This window comes from Etheostoma spectabile, chromosome 3 (assembly GCF_008692095.1).
Source record: "Etheostoma spectabile isolate EspeVRDwgs_2016 chromosome 3, UIUC_Espe_1.0, whole genome shotgun sequence".
Lineage (NCBI taxonomy): Eukaryota > Metazoa > Chordata > Actinopteri > Perciformes > Percidae > Etheostoma > Etheostoma spectabile.
Genome location: NC_045735.1, coordinates 16,108,787 through 16,133,654, shown reverse-complemented (window position 1 = coordinate 16,133,654; position 24,868 = coordinate 16,108,787). Strand labels below are relative to the sequence as shown.

The 24,868-nt window shown below is 40.9% G+C and overlaps 1 protein-coding gene across 1 annotated transcript in view; it reads right to left on the bottom strand.

Annotated features, from left to right (window-relative positions):
- Positions 1–24,868, bottom strand: part of tenm4 (teneurin transmembrane protein 4) — a 173,499-nt gene that overhangs the window by 115,237 nt on the left and 33,394 nt on the right. The window contains 2 exon segments of the mRNA XM_032504007.1: positions 15,365–15,637; positions 17,163–17,449. Of these exon segments, the coding sequence (XP_032359898.1) occupies positions 15,365–15,637; positions 17,163–17,385 (496 nt within the window). The 5' untranslated portion in view covers positions 17,386–17,449.

Here is a 24,868-nt window from a genome sequence, read left to right as displayed (position 1 = left end):
TCAGACTCGAAAACAAGTTAGTGTAATGTCATTTTAACAACATAAACAAGGTTAAGAAAAAGTTGCTCTTTATTCCTCACTTTCCAGGTTCATCTCTGCAAATGCCTTACAATAGTGTTACCTCAGTCCTGCACCGGTCATATACTATATGAATGTAACTGCTCATCAGACAGCTGACTGACTGAAATCAGTTTATTTTATGTTTCATGAATTAAGTTGTGTAACTTGACATTTTAAAAATAAGTGCCTCATTCCTAAGCTCAGTGTGGAAATGTTTCTGGCTGTCCCGGACGTCCCGTTGGCACGAAATGAAAAGCTAAAACTGTTACACATCCAACCAACTATAAACCTCCATTACTGCTCAGCTAGTAAAAAGTCTGTTTAAATCATCTAAGTAGCTCAGTGTGTCTATGCCAAAATGTGGTCCTTGGCACAGTGCATAGCATCGAGGTTTGAAGACAGAGTGCGTGCAGGTGTGGTGTGACCTGCTGCAGAAGCTGGCGATTCATTCAGCTGAGATAAGACTAGTGTTTCCAGTGGGACAGCAGTACTTTAGGGGAACCACTGAGGGCAGAGGGGGAAAAATCTGAAGCTAACGTCCTGAGCTATTTTCTTCAACTGCACAGGATATGAAATTTCACTATGCCGAGCTACTTTCATTGGGAGAGAACTAATCCAGGAAGATCTGGAGAAGTCCAACACAACAAGGTTCTGGTATTCCAGGGTATTCCTTTATGTAGGTGAAAATCAAATGTCCCACCCCTATAGTTAAGTTTGCAGTTCAGACAAAGCCTGAGAACTAAAGTGGGAATGCTGCAAATAATTAATCATAGTTATGCTCACAGACGTGCGTCTGAGTTATCACAGACAATCTTGTATTCCATGCAGTTAAAAAAAAACTAAAAAACACGGATATTGTGCAGTTACTGTCATAGACACCTTGCATCTGCATCTTCTGAACATTTATAGTTTTATTGTGCCATTATCATTCTCACACCTTGTTGTGAGTATGATAGTGAGACTTGTTATATGTGTAGTTTTTTCAGTTCTAAATGGTCTTCACATAAGCATGATAATACAAATGTTTTAACCCTAAAACACATAAGTATTAACCGGTTTTGGATCAAGTGACCGACAAAGGTAAAATCTCTTACATTACCAGAGATTTTTAGTTTACTGATGAGACTTACCGATATGTAAAGCAAGCAAGCCTGAACGCTCTGCTCCTGGATTTGTATCAGAGACTTCTACATATCCGAGGTGACCGGTAATGAGAGAAATCTCAGCATGGAAGTTTAATTATTTCTATCTGATATGAGGGCAACAGCACGTTATGATCTCTGCTTTCTCAGCCTGGGTAACAACCGCTAATTGCTTTCACTAGAGATAACTGGTTGTTCAGTGGAGACAGGATACCGTGTTATAAAACTTAAAAAAAATAGAAGTAAGAAATGATAATTAAGATGTGATAAGATTGTACTTTTTTGTAATGTAGGCTCAGTGGAATTGGTTATGACAGAAAAATACACCAAAGATTTCACGGACAGGAGCGCAACTTATTTGTATCTAGGGACTAATTACACTTTTCCTTCACGGTAAAGGCCAATATTGATCTGATACCAGTGCTCTTATATTCCTTTTCAATTAAAAATGTGTTTACCTCACTGGGTGGAAATGATTGGACTCAACAACATTTCAAATATCCAAGTAGAAAGGTGTTTATACACCAACTGTCTCTTCCAATTACAGTATATTACAAACACTTGTTGATTTAATGAAAGATTTACTTATGAAACAGTGAAGCGATTCACTCACACACTGGGGAGCAGTGTGTGAGTGAATGGGGGCGGGGCTGCATGGAGACATTAAACCATATCAATGTAAACAACACTGCTTCGTTTGTGGAGAGGCGGCGGATGTGAGGACATTAGATGCACCGGTGCAACCTAGAGGAAAAATGTTAGTCGCACCCTAGAGCCCTGTGAGCTAACAGACACTAACTAGCACCCCCTTAGCCCTGTGAGCTAACAGACACTAACTAGCACCCCCTTAGCCCTGTGAGCTAACAGACACTAACTAGCACCCCCTTAGCCCTGTGAGCTAACAGACACTAACTAGCACCCTAGAGCCCTGTAAGCTAACAGACACTAACTAGCACCCTAGAGTCCTGTGAGCTAACAGACACTAACTAGCACCCTAGAGTCCTGTGGACTAACAGACAACAACTAGCACCCTAGAGTCCTGTGAGCTAACAGACACTAACTAGCACCCTAGAGCCCTATGAGCTAACAGACACTAACTAGCACCTTAGAGTCCTGTGAGCTAACAGACACTAACTAGCACCCTAGAGCCCTGTAAGCTAACAGACACTAACTAGCACCCTAGACTCCTGTGAGCTAACAGACACTAACTAGCACCCTAGAGCCCTATGAGCTAACAGACACTAACTAGCACCTTAGAGTCCTGTGAGCTAACAGACACTAACTAGCACCCTAGAGCCCTGTAAGCTAACAGACACTAACTAGCACCCTAGACTCCTGTGAGCTAACAGACACTAACTAGCACCCTAGAGTCCTGTGAGCTAACAGACACTAACTAGCACCCTAGAACCCTGTAAGCTAACAGACACTAACTAGCACCCTAGAGCCCTGTAAGCTAACAGACACTAACTAGCACCCTAGAACCCTGTAAGCTAACAGACACTAACTAGCACCCTAGAGTCCTGTGAGCTAACAGACACTAACTAGCACCCTAGAGTCCTGTGAGCTAACAGACACTAACTAGCACCCTAGAGTCCTGTGAGCTAACAGACACTAACTAGCACCGACTAGCACTACTCACTGTTGTTGTCTAAAAAAACAACAGACGGGACAAAATGTTGCGTTTACTGGTAAACTGGTAAAGCTTGAGACCGACGTATAACCGACTGCTATCTGTTGAATTTTCCTCCCGTTACTCTGTCCTCCGTGACTGTCTACATCTGCGCGGTGCAGGGAACCACTCTGATTGGCACGTGATCAGACAGTGGTTTACGGAGTGGTAGACTGGCTTTGCATTTAAAATATTGCTCGATCACGCAAATTTGATCGTGGGAAGCCAAAATCTTGATTGTGATTAAAATTTGATTAATTGTGCAGCCCTACTGTTTGGTTCCTTGGCTTATATACTAAGTCTAGTTTGAATGGGTTATTATTCGGTAAAAAATGTGTGTGTGTGTATGCATGTGTGTCTATGTGTATACATGTGTTTATGTGCGTGCAGGTAAGTAGATATATACGGCACATCTACAGTATGTGTATCTAAACATGTATGAATGGGTGAAGCATCAAATGTTTTGTATTGTATGATTATAGAAGGAGGAGGTAGGATTAGAACATTTTGTATGAACTTCTTCTTACTCCTTTTTGAACATGGGAATTTCTTATTTGATTCACTTACAATAATTTTGGAAGATTGCACTGAGATGTTTATAAACTGTATTTTTTAACATGTTCAAAATGAAGTAAACTAAACTAAAAAACATAATAGTAATACTTTTCACAAGTATTACTATTATGCAAATATATAGAAAATGGGATAGTAAAACAGATTTCTGATTCATTTGTGTTACATATAGGCTACTTTAGAACAGTCAAAGTGAAAAGCGGTTATTATTCTATAATAAAACATGGATTATTAAAATAAATCTAATTTTGAGGTAATGCGGTGGGTTTGAAGGGCGTGGCTTCAGTATTGCTTGATGCTTGTTAGCAATTGAAAAAGAAAAGTGTAATGTGGTCAATATATGTACTGCTAGAGATCCAGAATATGAAATCAGTGCCTTGCTTACATAAATATAACATGCGCACAGATAATTGACTGTATGTTAAATGAATCTTTCTAAGAGAGGGACAGACGTTGTGAGACGGCGTTGGGAGGATCCTCCACGGAGCAGGGCTCATCCTGCTCCATGCTGTGCTTTGAGCTGAACTGCGGCCCCTGAGCCTAAGTGGGAAGATGGGCCCTGACGTGCTGTTGGTTTAGACTGTCGGAGGCATTGGCAGGGAGCGGGTATGCAACTCCACAGATAACAGACCAAAACTGTCCACAAGGGCCTCTAAACCCAGCAAATTAGCTTGCAAATGAGCAAGAGAATATCTCCACTAATCCATGATCTGAGCAGAGACTCTGCAAGATGCCAAAAAAAGTAAACAAATAAATAACTGTGGGAGGAAATAAGCATGGCTGTGAGCTGGGAAACCACTAGTGATTTCTTTGAAGCATCATTTTAGCCTGATATTCTGCTGCTACGATAGCCGTGACCGTTTCAGAACAAACTCTCATGTTGTGCTTAATGTGGATTCAGTGAAATTACAGATCCCAACATTACAGAAAGTACTGTCTCCCTGCAGCAAATGATCACAGTCTCTCGGTCTCTATCAAAATACCAATGTTTTACAAAAGTGATTATATTTGTCTCTACTGGGAAACGGATATAATTACTAATCCCCACTGTATAAAAGGTGTGATTGCTTCATATTGTTCTATTTTATACATTTGTCACTTATTTTATAACTTAGCAAATTCAAAAGGTGTCTGTCAGAGAGACGCAGTTATTATCTGTATAAATAGCTCTTACTTTTTTATTTGCTTTGATCTTGATTCTTTGAACAAGCATGCAACTTTTTTCTATAGGAGTAATTTCTTATGAAAAGCAGCACTGAAAATTGAATAAAACAACATTTCAAAGATGAAACCCATATTTTATGAAAAGAAGCTATTTAAAGAGAAATAGTTTATCAAACGCTTTGTTACAGTTACCAGGTAATGATATTTAATAATTCATATGGCAGTTCTGTTAACATAAAAACATGCAGATATTTCTGTGTAATTTTTTTTATGTTTCTTGACAATGTTGCGACCTACAACATGCAGCTGAGCACACACACAGAATAAGGTTGATGCTACTTAAAGCTGTATCAACTCCAAGTTTACCATCACATAAAACTGTTTTATGCTACTATTAAATGCTTCGCATTGAAAACAATAACTAAAACAAGACAGGCTTTACACATCTATCCATCCATCTTCGACCGCTTATCCGGTATCGGGTCGCGGGGGCAGCAGCTCCAGTAAGGGACCCCAAACTTCCCAAGCTTTACACAGCTTTCATCATTAAAATAAAAAACACCAATAACGTGCTTGTTGTTTTGCATGGATTGGAAATTTTATTTTAAAAAAAAAACAGGGAGACCTGATAACATTATTGCTCTCACATATGATAATTGGTATTCTAGCCCAAAAATTCACCTTACAACGGTCTATTTCTTTATTTGCGCCACACGTGGGCCTTATCTGTGGTCTATATCGACGAGGATTCATTTCCGGGATTGCCCCGGTGTTGATGGATTTCCACCTCATTTCAGCCGGATGTCCGTCCCCTTCCTCTGTCTCTGTGTTGGCGCTCTAACCTAAGGCTGATTTCTGAGGACTATGGTTACCTCGTCCTCAGACAGCTAGCTAGACAATCTGTCCAATCTGAGGACTATGGTTACCTGGTCCTCAGATCTCTGCAGGGTAAATCCAGACAGCTAGCTAGACTATCTGTCCAATCTGAGGACTATGGTTACCTGGTCCTCAGGTCTCTGCAGGGTAAATCCAGACAGCTAGCTAGACTATCTGTCCAATCTGAGGACTATGGTTACCTGGTCCTCAGATCTCTGCAGGGTAAATCCAGACAGCTAGCTAGACTATCTGTCCAATCTGAGTTTTCTGTTGACGACTAAAACTACTTCTGAACGTACACATGTTCCACCAAAACAACTTCCTTCCTGAGACTATTTGGCAGCGGCACTGTGGCTCTGTCCGGCGCCACCCAAGGTGATTGTGTTAGTGAGTGAGTGAGTGAGAATTACATTTCTTATGTCCCAAATGTGAAGACTTAAGAACCAAATATTTGAAAAACATATACCAGGCTTCACTACCTACACTGAGGACAAACAGCTTCCTTTTCTATTAGGGGAAGATAAAAACACAGCATGGCTAACAGCTAAATATGAAAGAGAGAGAGACAAAGAGAGATAGAGAGAGACAGAGAGAGAGAGAGAGAGAGAGAGACAGAGAGAGAGAGCATGTGCAAACATGTTACTTCTACTCCAAGGTCACAATGAGAAACCCCATCTCTGTGGTCCTACCACACTGCTGTAAAACACGCCCTAATGAATCCAGGCAGCGGCTTGTCTGACTTCACTACACCCCACAGGCTCCCAGTAAGCTCCGGGGGATCAGTTCACAGATATAAACACATCTTAAATGTAGAGTGTGCATCGAATAAATGTGCTTGTTCACTTCAGGAGGGTATAGCCATCAGTGTGGGTTTGTCAGTAGGCACAGTCTATGAGGGACAAGATTAAGGTGCACAGTTTCGCATCACAGTGTACCAGTGCAGCTTGTTCATGTTACTTTGAGAAATCACTGGGGTCATTATGCAGAGGGGACTAATGTGATTCCTCAGTCCAGGGAATAATGATCCAAAAAACCCAACTAGAAAATACTGATTAGTCATACTGGACTGTTGGAGTGCAAAACATTGTACATTTAGACATTGACTGACTTTTGCAAACTCCAATATTTTCTTTGCCTTGGCCTATTTAAGAAAGAAAACATCGCATTCAACAGAAAAACATGTACAATTCCAGTTTTTCACTACTGTTTGAACATGCTTTCTGAAACTATAGATCAGTTTCTCTTGCAAAATTAAACACTGTATAAAAAAACTACCTTTAAAAATACTGTTTATATGGGTTTGACTTCATGAGGCCATTCTATTCAAATTTATACAACAGTGAAATGGTTTCCTTTTTCTCCTTTTATTAAAGTTTAGTTGTTTTTTTTCCCCAACAAAATACAGTGGGTTGCAATTGTATGATACATACAGCATAACGGCTGTTGCCATATTGTAATACCATACAGTGAATATATCATGAATATCATATCAGCATAGGATACAATGCACATTTGTCCGTCCAATGAGCTCCAATTGAGCTAGGTTCCAAGAATCATGCTGTAAACCTCTAGTTGGTACTGCAACATTTGTACAGCAATACAACTACAGGTTTCGCCGATTGCTCACACACGTGTTGCGGAATGTGGCTCATTGTGTTAAAACTCTTTACACAAGCCAAATAAGACACAGCACTTGGACATAAATATCTCACTTCTATGTCACGATGAAACTCGGCAAACTAAAAATCCTTTTTCAAAATGGCCTTTTTACAACAAAATTATCCACACATTCACTGCTTGAATTGCTCTTTCAAATCAGCAACAACAGACTGGTGTACTTTATACAAAACACTGCTCTCCATTTTCTAATACAGCCTCCTATGAAAGCCTGTTCCAGTACAGAACAACTACTTACATTTCAATGAATGCAAAAATAGAAAGGCATCAGGAAAAATGAATAGAGTTTAGTCTTTCTCGTTGCAGATTTTTACAACAAAAGGGCATGTGGTTGGCCGTCGTACACTTTCCAACGCCAAGTTTGAAAAGAATTCCTCAATCGGACTGTGAAGTCGGGGGTAAGGGGCCAAGTATACAACTGTGAAGCTACAGTATTTGGGTTGGAGAACCAGTCCCAGACCAGAGCAGTCCGGTGGAAACTAGCATTATCCCAGATGACGACAGACCTGTTCTGCTGTGGTCTGTCGTCATATGTGGTTCTGGGATAATGTCAGATAATTTCTGTAAATAATGTAGTTGAACAGGACGTGCAACTACATTATTTAGTGCATCCACTAATGTGATTTTGTGTGCAGTATTGTAGGGACCTAGAGTGGCATGGTGAAGGGGAACTCCCTGCAAACTAATGGGTTTTGCATTTTGAAGAAAAGTGTTTTCCCAATGATTGCAAAAGTTTTTATTCTTGAACAGAAGTGTCTAATGGAAGACACAGTGAAGTGTTTTGCAAGAAGTGTGTTGCAGAAATGAAAACAAAGCAAAAAGAAGAAAACATGCTTTTGGTGCCTTTGTTAAGGCAGGGGTCTTCAACGATGTTTAGGCCAAGGACCCCTTATCTGAAAGAGAGATGGAGCAGCAGGGACCCCCTATTACATATACTCAACAAAAAAAGAAAGGCCCCTTTTTCAGGACACTAAGATATTTTTGTAAAAATCGAAATAACTTTAGAGATCTTCATTGTAACGGATTTAAACAATGTGTCCCATGCTTGTTCAATGAACCATAAACAGTTAATGAGGAGGAGATGCACTGCGGTGCCTAATGCAGCTGGCCACACCAGATTCTGAGGGCCCCCCCCCCCTTTGTTCAGGGACAAATTATTTCATTTTTGTTAGTCACGCCTGTAAAAATTGTTCAGTTTATGTCTTAGTTGTTAAATCTTTTCATGTTCATGCAAATATTTGCACAAAGTTAAGTTTGCTTAAAATATAAAAGCAGTTGAAAGTGACAGGACGTTTCTTTTTTTTTTTCTTCTTTAGTATATTTTGTATAGAATTAAGTTGCATATTAACCTGGGCCTACAATAACTTGTAGGATGGCCTAAAACCATTATCCATACCTTTTTTTGCATAGAATACTAAGCTATTAAAATAGCCTAATAATTGTTGGCATGAGTTTATAAATCATGTTTTAGTGTTAAACATCCATGTGGCACAGATCTGTGGGTGGCCTTAGAGACTACCTTGACTGTAGGCCAGTAAGCAGTGGGGATTTACATTTGCTAATAATATGTTGGATTCATGTGAAGACCTTTTTTACATTTTTTAAAAAACTCTCACAATAATTAAAAAAAATTATAATATTGTTATTTAATAATAATTAAATAACAATAATTTGGACCCCTAGGGGTCCCAGAGCCCCTGTCGAAGATCCCTGGTTTAAGGCATGGTTACAAAAGTTAGACGTTGTGATGCTTTTGTAGATTCTTCTAAATAAATCCAGTGGACAATCACCCTCGAGTTCAAAAGGTGCTTTTCTATGCCAGGGAAATGTGGCTGTCAATCACTATAAACATGTCTGATGTTCTCCTCTCCACTCAGGTTCAAATCTGCGAGATATTTGCTTTTTCAAAGCCCCTCAACATTTTGGAGCGGTGTCATGTCTCTACGAGGAACACCTGTCCCTCATAGACAGTCATGCTACGTTCAAAGATTCAGTAACTGAGCACGGCCCTGGAGCTAACCTCAATCTTTCAACAGTAAGGGAATACATTACCTTCACTGAGGAGTTTGCACTTACTGCAAGAGTTTTTGTTCTGTGGTCTGTTTCACAACTCAGTTAAGAAAAGTAGTACTTTCTTTTTTTTTTTTTTAAAGCTTTTCTTTTTTTTTAGTGGATAGCCATGAAAGGAGGAGAGACGGGGGGGGGTGGCACGCAGCAGAGGGCCGCAGGTTGGATTAGAACCCGGGCCGCTGCAGGACCCAGCCTACATGGGGCCCACTTTCTTACTGGGTGAGCTAGAGGCCGCCCCAAGAAACGCAATACTAATTCTTAATATTGTATGATGTATTTTTTGTTAGAAGCTATAGATTAGAAGACAGAATATTAAAAGAAGAAATTGTAGATTGTTTGTTTTAGTAGAACAAAACTACAAGTAGTTATTTATAGCCATTATTCATGCTAGTAGTTTTAGGATTTGTGTCATTTTATGCAAAGCAGCCCAGCTGCATTAATATATTACAAGGCACTTTATATCTCAATATGAAAATGTAAGGTTATTAGAAGCAAGGCAGAACTAAAGTTTATCTTGACAGCTGTACACAAATCTGGATGGAAATGCTGAAAATAAGCATGGTAAACCCACATGAAAAGACTCAGCTTTTCATCTGACAACTCAACATTGCTCTTACCCCAGCTAAAAGCATGATCACATCAGCACATTAGCCACTGTGTGCTTTGAAGGTAAAAATGCTGATTGATGACTCGTATTTAATCATGCAGGACTCTTTTTTTCCTTGTTACTTGGAATCAATCATCAGTGGAGGAACCTAAAATGTGTTCTGCACCCATACTTGCCTGGTTTGATAAAAACATGGCTATGTGAGAAGTATGGACTAACTGAGGATTTTAAACTTCTCATAAAGTCTACTGCAGGCTTATACACAAACAGGCACTATTTTATTAAAGTTAATAATCATACAATTATGTTTCCAACAAACATGCTTCTTTCAGTCTGTGGGGGAATTCCAAGTTCAAATTGGTCCTCTCCTCAAAATTAATTTGGAAATTGTCATTTGTATGTCCATTATGTCCAGTCTACTTGAATCAACTTCCCTTTACGTCATGGGTCTCAAACTCGCGGCCCGGGGGCCAATTGCGGCCCGCGGGATGATATTTTGTGGCCCCCTACTTGACATCAAAGTTAAGCGTTAGTGCGGCCCGCGCGTTCTGAAACTTTTTCTCATTGCGCTTGTCACTTATGGGCTACCGTAGTAGTCTCCTGACAGCAGCGTAACGGTTGTCAAGCTAGCTAAGTACCCGTTGCGGCAAATGCCTGAGGTTTGACAATGTGATGTCTGTTGTTGTGAAATGCACTAACCATATCAGATCTAGGGGCTTAAAGCACCGGCAGTTCCACGCCCTTTTTGGAGGAAATAGGTTTTTTTTGGAATACTTGATGCGGCCCAGCCAAACCCAGACTCTACTTCCAGCGGCCCCCAAGTAAGATGAGTTTGAGACCCCTGCTTTACGTTATCATTATTATTAGCTGCTCTTCTTCTCATCCACAGTGCAGCAGCCAGAGATGGACTGACCGCTAGAACACATCACACCAATCTTTGCATCATTCCTCTAGATACTTACGAGAATTTCTGAATCAGGTTTTACTTTTTTTTTTTTTTTTTAAAGGTGCTCTAAGCGATGTTGGGTGCTGTCACTTCTTGTTGACGTTCGAAGTATTGTAAAACAAAATGGAGGCTAGCTCGCACACCCCCCCCATCATCCTCCTCATCCCGCTAGTCGTTGCCGTTGGGACAGGCGGCTAGCAGATAGTGATACTTTTACAGTGTGTAGTGTACTACCACTAGACTGGGGGGTAACAGTAGTAGTGTGTGTGTAGCCTAACACACGGATGATTCGAGCAACTTTAATTTATGTAGACATAGCTACCCGGTCGCCTGCTATTTATTTATGTTGATTGTATTGCCTGCACTTGTTGTACAGTGCTTTATTAAAGGACCACAATGGAAATTTGGATGAACTGTTTTTTATGCTTTGTGATTTTTAATGGATGTAATGGCTGCTGTTCAAAAAAATCCATCAATCAATCAACGGAACGGATGGATCTGGGTCCATTGCCCAAGACTTGCCACTCTGCTTGCTAAGAACATTTATATACTTCAGTTTTAATGGTTGCAAAAGTAAGACTTTAACAATAACATACACCTTTATTGATCCCAGTGGGGGAGTATTTGGTTGTTTCAGCAGTACACCAGAAACAACAGCAATAAATACAGATACTGTAAGTATAGACTGTAACATAAATAACTAAGAAGCAAATAAACTAAAATACTATTTTTATAAATACTACAATAGCATGGAATGAAATACATAGAAACTAGGGGTGTCAGGATTCTCCAAATCTACTATTCGATTTGACTTTTGGTTGTTGGGTCACAATTTGATAAAATTATTGATTACATTTTTTTTTCAACTGGAACGGCTATTCCACAACAAGTGAGTCACTAGATGGCAGAAGGGTACTTTGGAAATTAGATCATTAGTATAACAAGTTGTACCTGAAGGCATCATTGAGTCCCATCGATGTTTGTTTACATAACTGACGAGGAAGACTAAATGTCGCCACGCCGTGACTTCAGGGAAGCAGAAAGATTTTCTGTTCTGTGGTTTCTCCGTCATCTCGGACTCCAGCGGTGGCCACGCTGTGTGGAAAAGTCAAGCTGCAGGCTACCAGCCGTGCTTTGTCAAGTAGGTAGGGGTGGAGAGAAAAAAACATACTAATCAAAATCGAAAGCTCATTTGAATCAATTTTCGATTTAAAATCGAAAGCGACACCCCTAGTAAAAACTATGAAAAATAAATGGTGAAGGAGTAGTACTAAAAGTGATGATTTTATTGGTGCTAACACAGCCAACATTCAAGGCTGTGTGCTAATAAAACAAATATAAAAGCTGATTCTAAAAGGCAGTGGAGGGACTTTCACTGGCGTTCCTAGAGGCTTTGCCCTGAAGCAAAGCCTACAGCTACCACTATATAGTAATGAGCAATAAAAAAAAAAAATTAACTTCTAAAACTAAAAATCACACAGATGATGAGCTCAAACTTTTTGGTTGTGTATGTATACAGTATTTATAGACCAGTGGCAGTCACACAAGCACTTTCTATCAACAGGAACTGTTTAGGCCTGTGTAGTCGCATTACTTTTCTCTGCAGGTTATGCAACACATGAATAACAACAGTCCCTCAGCAAGCTGTTGTGGTTATCTCCACTGCCGGTCCTCATGCTTACAGAAAGGTAATGGTCTAGCCATAACAGTGGGGCATATTTGAGATTAGAGCACACATCTGGATAAGCTTGAAGAGGGTAAAACCCAGGAACAGCAGCCCTCTCCCAAACCCAGCAGGTTGGACTGGCCTCCTTGCAATTCAGCTTCTGGAGGATGTGCAATGACTCAGCAGTCGTCTGCCTGCTGGAAGTGTCCTCAAGGGGCTCCCTAGGGACTAGAGGCATGCTGGGTAGTAGACACACACACATACCTGCACACACTGCATGAATGCTTTTAAAACGCTAACAAACCCATACACATGCAGCAGGAGAAGTCCGTGGGGACTTGGCTTTAGAACTGGAGAGTAGCCGGTTCAGGTCCAGCCCGGACCAGTCGGTACGGGGTTTGGACTGGTAGCTGGAGAGGGGCCAGTTTAACTCCTGGGCACTGCCGGGGTGCTCTTGAGCAAGGCATTGAACACCGTAACTGCTCGGTACTAAAAAAGCGGCAGCCCCATCACCACAACATCTCATGCATGTGTAGAGGTCCTTTGTGTGCATGTATTTCAGGCTTGAGTGTTTAAATGGAGAAAATAACAGTGGAGTGATAAAAGATCATTTGGGCGGCTGCGGCTCAGGAGACAGAGCAAGTCCTTGAGCCCAAAGTTGCTACCAGCGCCTCACATGGCCCCGCCCCCATCAGCGTATGAATGTGGTGTGTGTGTGTGTGTGTGTGTGTGTGTGTGTGTGTGTGTGTGTGTGTGTGTGTGTGTGTGTGTGTGGGGGTGACTGAGAGGCAAATCGTAACGATCTTTATCCAGTATGAGGTAGAAAGGCCCTATATAACTGAAGTCCATTTACCATTAATAATAAAGTACATATAAGTATTATATTTATGGACAGGGTGTCCATGTATTGTCAACACAACACACACATACACACATTGGACATAACTACTTTTCCAAAACTCCAAAAATGAAGTACAAAATTCCAAAAATACTATACTTGTCTACCCATCATGTAGTAGATTAGACCGAGAATAAAGGTAGCAACTTATTTTATAATCACATCACAAATGAATGAATCTTAGTATAGCATGTTATTATCAGCAAGTGTTTTTTTTTAATCATAGTATTTATGGGATTTCCTGAGAATCACTTGAGCATCAAGAATTTTTTCCCCCAAATCGCTATTGCTTATTTGCATACATTAAAACCAGGGTCAAGTAAGTCGCATGTGAAGAGGGGGAGAACTGCCCAGCGGCTTGAATACATTAAAGCAGAGTAAATGGTTTGTTGATTTAAAGAGATTAACGCACACACAAGCCCGCTCAATGGATTGTAATTAACTTGCCATATATAAATTGTATGTTATCAGGCGTTACTGAATTAAATTAAATGCTAAATTCAAGTGCTCTTTCTGCTCAGGTGAGTTGAATAAAAAGCTAGTTAGAATCTTGATTGTGTGTCACAGATGTGGCATGATGCTGCAGCTACGGGTGCTCTAAACACATTGCAGCGTACCAACCCCTGAACAGGCATCTAAGGAGATTCTCTTTAATTATATACAATGCAGCCAAACTCCAGTCCCCTGACATCTCAGATGATCAAGCAAAGGGATGCCACGTTCTGTCCCTGAGTCATTCGGGCAAATGGATTCCACTTCCAAGAGTCATTTCTGTCAGTTATAATAAGAAGCTAATACATAATGTGACACACTCTAAAATGCAAAACTATTCACAAGTTCCTCTGCAAGGCGGTGCAGGGGCAATTACAATGTTACCGCTGGGCCCTTGATGAGTTCCTCTATCTCTGAAGTATCCGGGAAACAGTATCATAAATCTGCCAGCTAATATGCACGATTTGGGTTTGAGTTCAACTTTGCATAATGTGAAACAGAACTTAAATTTCACCACACAGCACCTCCGTGTCAAAAAGACAAATGGAAAATTTTCCATTTTGGCAAGAATTCAGGAAGATGAATGCAAAAAGGAGTAGGCATTAAGGACACACCAGCTTCTGCCTCCACACTGCACTAAATTCACTCCAAAAGCTTTTTATTTCAATGTAAACACTATCCAAGCAATTAATAAGTTTTACCTGAGTTTACTGCGGTTAAGGGACTGAGCTGAATATCCAAATGACATTTCTGCTTCTGCAGTATCATGACTTAATAGCAATAACAATTTTAAAGAAAGTGTTATCTCCTGCCATTTTTTGGCACTTGCCATGGTTCATGGTTACATATTCTCTGAGCTCACGTGACTTTATGAGCATGCACACCGACTCATCTGGCCCTTGGGGAAAACACCAAAGCCACGGCATGTTGAATTCAATACATAAGGCTTCCCACTTCTTGGCACTGATTTCACCAAGAAACCTGCCAAACCATTTCCTATCAAAGACCACACAATCACTGTGATTCACACATGGCAAGAAAAAGAAGAAAGCAAGAGCAGGAAGAACAGCATGGGTAATGGTATCCCAAATCCCTGGATGTGCTGAAACACTGGTAATTGTCTTTTCTTTTAAGAGGTAAAATCCTAAATGTGTTGGACCAAAATCGTGCCAGGGTGTCAACATGTACCAAACCATTTACAAAGATAGAAAAGACACAATTCATCTTGGGGTTGTATGAGATTTCAGTCGAGTAATGTCAAAAACTAAACAAGCTCAAACCAACGTTATCATCAGAGCAGCTTAGCTTTTTTGTTTCGTATCAAAGACATAACAGGTAATTCTGCTCTAGTGTAAAGGAACATGCTTAAAAACACAGACACACACACACACACACACACACACACACACACACACACAAACAAAACAATATTCCATTTAGCAACAAAACCAAATCAACATCAAAAAAGAAAATGAGCTTGCTTGAAGGACCAGCAGGGAAAAGTAAAAGGGGAACATGCCCTACCGTTTTCAGTGTTCTCGTGCTCCGTGTCGGTGAGCGTCAGGTTGGAGTTGGCCCTGCTGGAGAGGCACGAGCTGCGGCCTGACTTGGTGTTGCTGCGGCCCCATAACCTGACTGCGTGCTCCGGCGACATGATCCCGTCTGTCTCTGTGTCTGCGTCTGAGCCCACACTGACTGAGTACTCGCGGTGTGGCATCCCCAGCTCAGACCTGTACGTGGCTACGTGGGATGGGAGGGCCTCTCCGAAGCCAAGGTTTCGAAGGGAGAAGTCTGCCCCTGCAGCACACCAATGAATACAAAGTTCTGAGAATTAATTCTGCTACTAACTGCATCACTCAACATAATGAACTGTATTCATTACAGAAGGAAAGATGACAGCAATAACCTGGCATTGAGAGCTGCAAAGGTTCCACATGCAATAGATTCAGAGCACCGTGAAGATGCAGGATCCTTTAGTATTTACAGTAAAGCCCCTATGTATAATGTTGCTATGTGATTATATCATCTTTCAATATGTTGTTTTCCCCATATTTCTCTCAATGTGCTGATGTCACATCTGAGTCTTGTTCCTGAAAGGAGTCGTTGGACAGGTTCAATCCCACACGTTGGGGCTTGGAAGTAAATACAATGAATGTTTTGCTTTAGTCTTTTGTTCATAAGAAACATCAGTTTTCAAATGCCAAATTCACAGCTGTTATGTCTCTAAATGTAGAGACATATTTGAAAACTACGCCACCTGTCTTCCATTTCCCCTCGTCCAAGTTATCTACTAGTTCAAATGACCACTGCAAGTCAGACAGAGAATCTCACTAGATCTAACTGCTAAAAATGTAAGAAATAAATCAAAGAACACACAAGGTTTTTGCTCCTTTCCTTCAGTGCACCACCTAAAGGAAATGCCCGGTGTCGTCATGATTAAAAATTCACAGTATTTAACCCATTTGCCATCGAACGGCCCACTGGCGAGCCTGGCAGACTTTTTGTTGCCAGAGTTGAAGATAGAGTGAATATATTGGTATCATATAAAACTAGACAAACACTCCAATGGTACCAACCATAAATCTCAATGATGTTCCAAACAGACATTTTCAAGACCTTCCAGACACATCAAGATATCTGTATTCAAATGGAAGTTATGGGTTCCCACGAGTCTTCCCTCTACAGACACTTCACGCTCATGCAGTAAACAGTAAATTCATTTTTGCCAATATTACTATAAAATTGTGTATTTGATTATTTCTGCATCCTGGGGTCTTGGGAGTTGCATAGATTGGGTATGACTGGACAGCTAAGCCTTGTGGATTCAATGAGCGCATTATTCCTGTGATCGTGTGATGATGTGTGACCAACTGTTGACCTAAACATGCTCTCCCCCACGGCTACCCCCCTCCCCCCCTAGAAAAAGCGGCGGAATGCTAAGGGCTTGGAGCTACCTCAACAGTGTCAACCCATCTGATTTGAACTTTAACGATATGTAATATATTTGAAAGAGCGGGTAAAGGTATGCTTGTCCTCCATGCAGTTTTTATCACTGGCATGGTGAATTCAATCCCCGGCCACCTCTGTTAATAGTCAAAATGTGGAGTGACCTGTACAGCGACCGAATGTGAATTACCTAGAGGCTCATTAAAAAGCAATGACGCACATATTGAGACCAGGCAGTAACATGCCCTTAACCTAATAACAGAATTGTTCATGTCATTGGGCACTGCAAATGTTTTTATATGTGAATGATGATGATAATCTCTTCAATTGACATAATAGCACAGTTTTTTGTAATATTGGCACAGCTGAGGCCAACCTTGCCGGTTGAACTCGTCCACTTCGTGATGAACCATTTCCTTGACGCGGCTCCCGTAGGCCATCCTGGAGTCATGGTCGAAGGCCTTGAGTGTTTCACTGGAGCTGTAGGACTTGGGGTTGGGTTTGCCATCCTCGCTGTCTGCAGAGGAGCTGGTGTAGCGGCGCTCGCTGTCCTGGCGGGCAGTGAGAGAGCGGTAGGGTCTACGTTCCTTCACTTCCATGGCTGCCTTCACACTACTGTCAACATCAAATGTGGGTTACACTGCCAGTTCAGCTTGAGTGATTCTGCAAAAGAAAAACACAGCAAAAAGAAAACTTGAATATTTGATGTACGGAAATGTGCAAAATGTTTCTAAATAAATTATTTCAACATAATCACTTGCAACCATGATTGACTATTTTAAGAGGTATGTCGCTAATTAATGTTAAAAAAATTTACATTTTAAAGTAGAATTCTTCAATACACGCACACACACACACACACACAATCAAGTAACTGCGGGAATAAATAAAATACAACTGCATGTTTCCAACCAGCAGCGGTGTGTGTATGGCTCAGCACACACAGGGTGCGCACCACCAGGATTAGATTTAATAAAATATGGCACAACAAATCTTGCAGCTATAAAGTTTACGGTGCAAGTCTCCCACAAATATTCAATTTTATGTGCCGTATAGAAATGCTGGGCCTCCAGCATTTGTAAAAGTGGCAGGTGTCCTTCCATGAATTGTGTTGTTCATAAGTTACAAATCATCACCAGTTGAAAATGGAGGAGCCTAAAAAGTCTAGGACTACTCCGAACCAGCAGAGATGATTAAAATCTGAAACATAAAACCACAACTGTCAAATAATACACGGAGTACAAGATCAATAGGGAGAGGGGATTTTAGCATTCAGCTATTTTATTTTCTTGCCTTGAAGGACAAAATATTAAAGTGAAATAAAGAAACATACTTTGAAAATTATTTGAATATACTGAAATACAATAGGCCTACTAATTCTCTCAGTTTAAAAAGGTAAAGCGGGGAAGAAATGAACGGACAGAGCTGTTTCGGTGTTACATGATATTGCAGGATGAGCAGCGCTCCACCCGGCTTTATCTTAGCTAAGGTGCTGGAAGCATCAATGAGTCCAAACTGAAAGAAGAGATATCCGCACACTTAGATCTTTGCCGTGTTTCGGTTTATTTTTAGCTCACGGTCTAACAGACCAAAGGCTGTGATGAAGGTGATCTGATCAAAGTAAATGAATGTGTAATATAACAGTAGTTAACTGACGATGCCTGGCAAACAGCTCTCTCTAAGAGAACACGTGGTTTAAAGATATTGAGCTGGATTAACAAATGTCAATGTGGATAATAACTTGATTAAAGGCTTGGTCACTGTTTACTCTGAAGCTCAATTAAAGAACATAGGGAATTAGTGAGCCAGATATTGCAGAAATTTAATATATTGTTCTTCCAAATCCAATGTCATAATAACATATCCGTAATTATATATCTCGAATACCTTATCATTCATGCTGCAGGACTCTACTTCTATACTACTTGCTCCCACAGCTGAATGTGTATTTCACTATAAGCAAAAATGGATGCAAGTCACTGGATAAGAGAACAGTTCTTCCAGAAAGAGATCAGAACTACTCCCGGCAAATCTGGGAGTTTTTACTGACAATATGTCTGTGTTCTTCAGACATGGACTTTCTCACAAGATAAGCTCTTTATGAATACTGTATGAGATCAACAATAAACAATAATCCCTTGTGAACTATATTTGTGCCAGCTTAAAAACAAAACAATTTTTTTTTTATTGAATACAGCATTGTTGGGTTTGGGGGGGTTCTTTTCTATGTATTGACAGCTGAAAAGATCCTGGTGATTAATGACTCGGGGCCTCAATAGCAGGACCTCCGACACATGGGGGAGGGTGTGTGTGTGTGTGTGTGTGTGTGGTGTGGGGGGGGGGGGGGGGGGGGGGGGGTGCTCCCACTCTTCAGCTGCAAGAGCACTTCAGCTGCTCCCAAGATTTCAGATGCCGCTTGCATGGGTTGCTAATTTTTACCTTTATTGCTCAAGATCCTTGATGCTATGCAAATGCGAGAGAGGACAACAAGCAGCTTTCTAAAGTTTCATGAATGTTCTGTAAAGTGCATTGTTTTTTGTTTCCAAAGAGCTGGGCTCAGGGCTCTGGCCATCTCCCTTCTACACAGCCCTCTCTGCTCCTTATTAATCAGCCGGTAACGAGACGTACCTTTGAGGCCATGGGAAACCCAAAGGAGTCTTTCAAAAAAGCAACAGGCCATACACAACGACAGATGATATGGGATGCAAATGGTAGGTCCTCGGAAATATATCCACCTTAGGAGCGGCTTTCTTTTTACACAAAGCATAGTGTAAAACTAAACAGCATTGCTCTTCATAAATAGGCTACATCTGGCATTATCATTGTGTTTCACCAGAGAGCAAAGCTGTTGTTCCTGTTCATCTGTCTAGGTCTAAATCCTGTGAGAAGGATCCAAAACAAAGAAGATACCATGTTTGTATTATCTGAATGTACTGGTTATGTGAAGATAATAACAGAAGGTTTTATTTAACCAAGATGTCTCAACAGTAGGAAGTGATAAGAGGACTATTTAAGTGACACGAGGACCGAGTTTAATTATCATCTCCCGATCAGTCAATTGAAAGAAGTAGCATGACACACTGAAGGAGAAGGTTAATGAGGGTACATTCACAAAGAGAAGTTAGAGAAGTTATGTACAAAGACCTGTGAAAAATGACTGCCATGGATTGAAATGAAGATAACAATCATGTGCTTTTATTTCAAAGACAAAGTTCTTCTAAGGCTGCAGTGTGAGCAGTGCCAAAAAAAGTTAACTGCATATCTATGCAATGATCCAAAATCAATTGAGGTCTCTCTGGATAGACAAAAGAAATGATGGATGGTCTTTTTTTCCCTTTTAAAACAAGTGCACACATTTTCAATTGCCTTGTCTACAATTGGCCGGGGTAGTCAGGTTTGTCTGTGGTTGTAACGCTAATGTATAGCAGCTGTAAGCAGAGTAATTATGTGATTCTGCAGCGAAGGTGTCGCAGGGAGCAGCGCAAAATGAGTTGTGTCAAGCGGAGTCATTAGATACAGTGATGTTGCATAAGCTCCTTGTTGAAAAGTGTATGTGGAGGCAGTGACTGCAGACTCAAACTAAATGAAAAACAGGTTGAACAACACAGCCAGTGTGAATCACCTGAGAAAAGTTGGCCATGGTATAAGTTACCATCTGACCTATTCTGCACTTTGCCAGGTTCAAGTGCTGCATCAATCAACTAAGACCATATAATGGTAAGCCAATTCCTGTTCTGAATAGGTCATCACAGATAAGTTCATGACCATTGGAGCTCATCAATAAAAAGCTAAATCAACGTTTTTTATTGACAGAAAAGTGGATGTACAGTACACACAGAATACCATAAAAGGAACTAATCAGATTTCTACAGAGAGCATATGATCGGTAACTGTCTGTCTGGTACTGACAGTTTACTGCGGTGTGATGAAAGATTAAAACCAGTTGAATATAGCGGACAGAACGCAGAGCTTATGCTGCTCCAGTGAAAATCCTAAAAATACTGCCAGTAGCCTCAGCCATTAACCACATGCACATACATGTATACATGTAAGTACCCATTATGAGTTCCCAGAGGCTAAGGTTACATCCAAACTACAATGACTGAAAATACAGTTCTATTCTTTATGCTTGCTATGCAAATGATGTACTTGTTACAGTGTGAAATGCCTGAATGAAAGAATGATTGTAAATTCCAGAGTAGCACCCCTGTGATACAGCTTTTTGTTGCCAGTGTGTGAGAAAAAGTCGCTTGTTTTGGAAGGTGAGGGGTAAAATCGTAAATTGCTTGCGCATCGCTAGTCTACTTGGTTCTTGTAGTTCTTGTAGACCAGTCGATGTGCATTTACCCCGTGTTGGACATATGAGTCAGCGGTCTTAGTCTGCGTGATACTACATGATATAAACCCGAGAATACAGCAACAATCGGCTTTATGATTAAAGTCTCTCTCTCTCTGCTGCACCCCCCCAGCACTGCTACTTCCCCCGCCCATGCACGTGAATAATAATATATTAAATTCTTAAATATTTAAAACAATGTCTGCATTTTGTTCAGTACAATATTAATTTGAAAGGTCATGGAAAATGAACTTTTAAACTCCCCCGACACAGAACTTAAATAGTCTCAAACTACATTAGACTTACTTGATACTTTTATTCTAATGCTTCAAATTTGTCGCCTGTGCTACAAAACTTTCAACCTCTGTAGCACCAGTGCTTACCAACCCATAAAACAACCCCCGCCCACCCCCGCAGTGTTAACGGCGGGTTACAGAAGCCCCTGTTAAAACACTCGTCAAGGTTTTTGCCGGGCAGATCGCTGTGACCATTGCTCCGGTGTCAGGAGCTAGTTAAATATGGGATCTAAATACGTGGGAGGCATCCGGGGTACAATATAAATGCAAATGGCTCTGTACTATCCATCAAACAATTAGCGGCGTGCTGAGAATTGCTATTCAGTGCTGCTGCATATAAATCTAGCCTTCTCTTTACACACAACCCTGTTTTCCATGATACTTAACCGCTTGCTACTCTTTACACCTCATAGATTTTCCATGCAAAATCCAAAACTAAATGCTCACATTGTTAGGAAAAAAAATTAACATGCATGCACAATGTTTGGCAAATTCACTGGGAGTATAATTTAAAATGATTACATATTACTTGTCTGTGAAATCACCTAATTACTTAGTATTATTAATAATTACTACCACTAAGATTGAGACATAATGTGTTACTGATGAGCGATGACATTTTTAGACAAGCGGCTGCTGATATGGAGGACTATAGCTTTTTGGTTCAAGGAAACCAAACAAACATGTTTGCATGAATAAGCATGTATGTTAATATGAATCCAATCTGTTTTGTGGTATCTAAGCTGGTCACGTAGTGAAGGGATTAGTGACAGTTAGCACACAACACTGCAGAACAAACTACACACAGAAGCAGCCTGTAGCACAACAGAGAGGAAATTTGGGCAGATATCAACAACATTGTCTACGGGGTCCATTGAGAGCAAGAAGAGCTCCACACAGGCACCACTTCTTTTCTGGAAATCTTTCACATGCCTGGGCTCTATAGAAAAGCCTCCTCGGTCAACAGAAAGGTGTGTTTTCAACAGAGGAAAAAAAGACTTGGGTAGTGGGGGCAGGGGGGTTGAATAGCTTGCCAAACAGATCTGAATTATGTAGTGCTAATGCAGGCTGGGGAAGGGGGGGGGGGGGGGATCAGCCCAGCAGCCGCCTCCTTCTGGGATCAAAACAAGCCCCACCAGCGAATAAAACAGAATGCGTAAAAGCCTTAACATTAAGAGAAGTAGCCCGGGACGGCTGCTGCAGCACGCTCCCTGCTACTAACCCCTGTAAGCAAGTCCAGGTTTGGTCCTGGCAGAGGGAGCGGCCAATGGAATAATGCCTTTAAACTCGCCTGGTAAATAACAAGGAGAAGCAGTCTATTTATTCACTCTCTGCAGGGATGTACGTCCCTATTCTTGGCCAAATAAACGGCTAAATGTTAGAATGTCAAGATGAAACTTATCAACATTAATGCTTAACCATAATGAAATACATTTGTTGCTTTGCCGGCTCGCCTCTGCAGTGCAGGTGTCCAACAGGGCTGAAAACTGACTTGATGGAAATAAGAAATCGGGACTCTGGATAATGTTAACTTTAATACTGAGTGAGACAAGAAGCGAATGGGAGGCTCATGCAGGTTGAAAATGGGACCTCTCCACTCGGCTGAAGGGCTTCTGTTCCCAACATGACGGGGGTCATCTAGTGGTGACCCGTCTCTCATTACTCCACCAGTAATGCTCATTATCCTGCAAAGGCTAGACCTGAGTTTGATTTCTAGTTTGACCTGCTGGTAGGGCTGCACGATCGTGGCCAAAATGATAATCACAATTACTTTTATCAATATTGAGATCACGATTAATTATCACGATTATTTGTTGATTATAACCAAAACAAATGTTATTGTCACATAGGCTATTTATAACTGCTTTCACATCCATATTATGCTACATCCTCTTATGTTGAAATGTATGCCCGTTATCTACCATACGAAATATAAACATCACGGTACCACTGGGAATGTCTGTGCTGCTCTCTAATGCTCCAAAACACGTCAGAGGACCAGAAAACATGGCTGCACGTCACGCTAGAAAGACTAATAACACGTTACACAGCAGGTAACGTTGGCTACAGTAGCAACTGGATTAAAAGGACTAAAATGCTAATAAACAAAAAAATAACCATTGTAGTGTGAATGTATTTCACTACAGAGGATCCCAACAGCGAGTTGTACAACAGTCTGCCGCTAAAGCTACGAGCCAGGGCTCCACACTAACTTGTTGCCATGGTTGCACTGGAACCTTTTTATTTAGGTGCACCAGCACAAAACGTAGGCGTAACCAAATTTTTCCCTGCGTTGCGGTTAACGTCACAATGTCAAGATCACCTTTTAATCATGCTCCATATTCATTCATATATACTACGTGAATGATTTTAAACAAGAATGAGGCGTAGGTAAATGCTTTTTTATTTAAAGCAAAATTAAACTGTGCATACAAATTGTTATTATTATTATTTTTTTTAAATAGAAAGTGCTACTGTTTAAAAGTGCACCCCTGAACTGACACCTGACATTGCATGGATCAGAGTCTTATAGCTGCTGGTTTCTGGTGCTCACAGTTTAAGAAAATGAACAGCAACATCTACCCAGAATGCAATTTATCAGAATAATAGTCAGACCTTGGTGTCAACAGTTTTCATTGGAACTACCTGGTTCCCTGAATACTGCTGACAGCAAGGTCCGTCACGCGGACAGGTCCACAAACAAAACTCCATTTACCTCCACTGTATTTGGGGTGGAGGCAGAAATCACCGACACACGTATTTCAGGGTCTATCCATAAAATAAAAAAACTACCGCTTGTAAGTGCTTGAGGTAAAAATGGTAATTTACTGTATTTATAACCCCCACAACGTAGTGGTGAGGATGAAAACACACACAATCAAACGTTACTGAGATCATATGTGGTGACAGCGTTTACAGTGCACGGTGTTGCACTCTTTCACATACTTCATGTTTACCTCCAAGATTAGCTAGCAGTCTCCTCCAGCTGTGTTTGGACCACACACTCCTCCAGCTAACAAGCAGACATTCAACAGACAGATTCCAGGTGACGCGGCAAGCTTTCTGGGAGCTACACTGGAGGTCCTCTGCTATTTGGCAACAGTGGCTGGGAAGAGCTCATTAAATTTCTAAATGTATGACTTGGCCATCTGAACATATTTTAGCAGAGACAGTTAATTAATGTTTTTTGGACTGCTTTAGCCGAAAGCTGCTCTCATTTTGCTTTTGATCATCACGGGAAAAAATGAGCAATCTTGCTGTTGTACATTAGATCAACTTAGGAGCTCCATTTGGGAGCTATTGACTTTTGGTAACTGATCAAATACAACCACTGTCTTACTGTAGACCAACATGATTTGTACACATTCCACATTATAGCTAGTAGTAACTGTTAAAATGATTCATTTCCTTTGCTAAATCGTCCTGCTGGCAGGGTAGTGAGCTCAAACC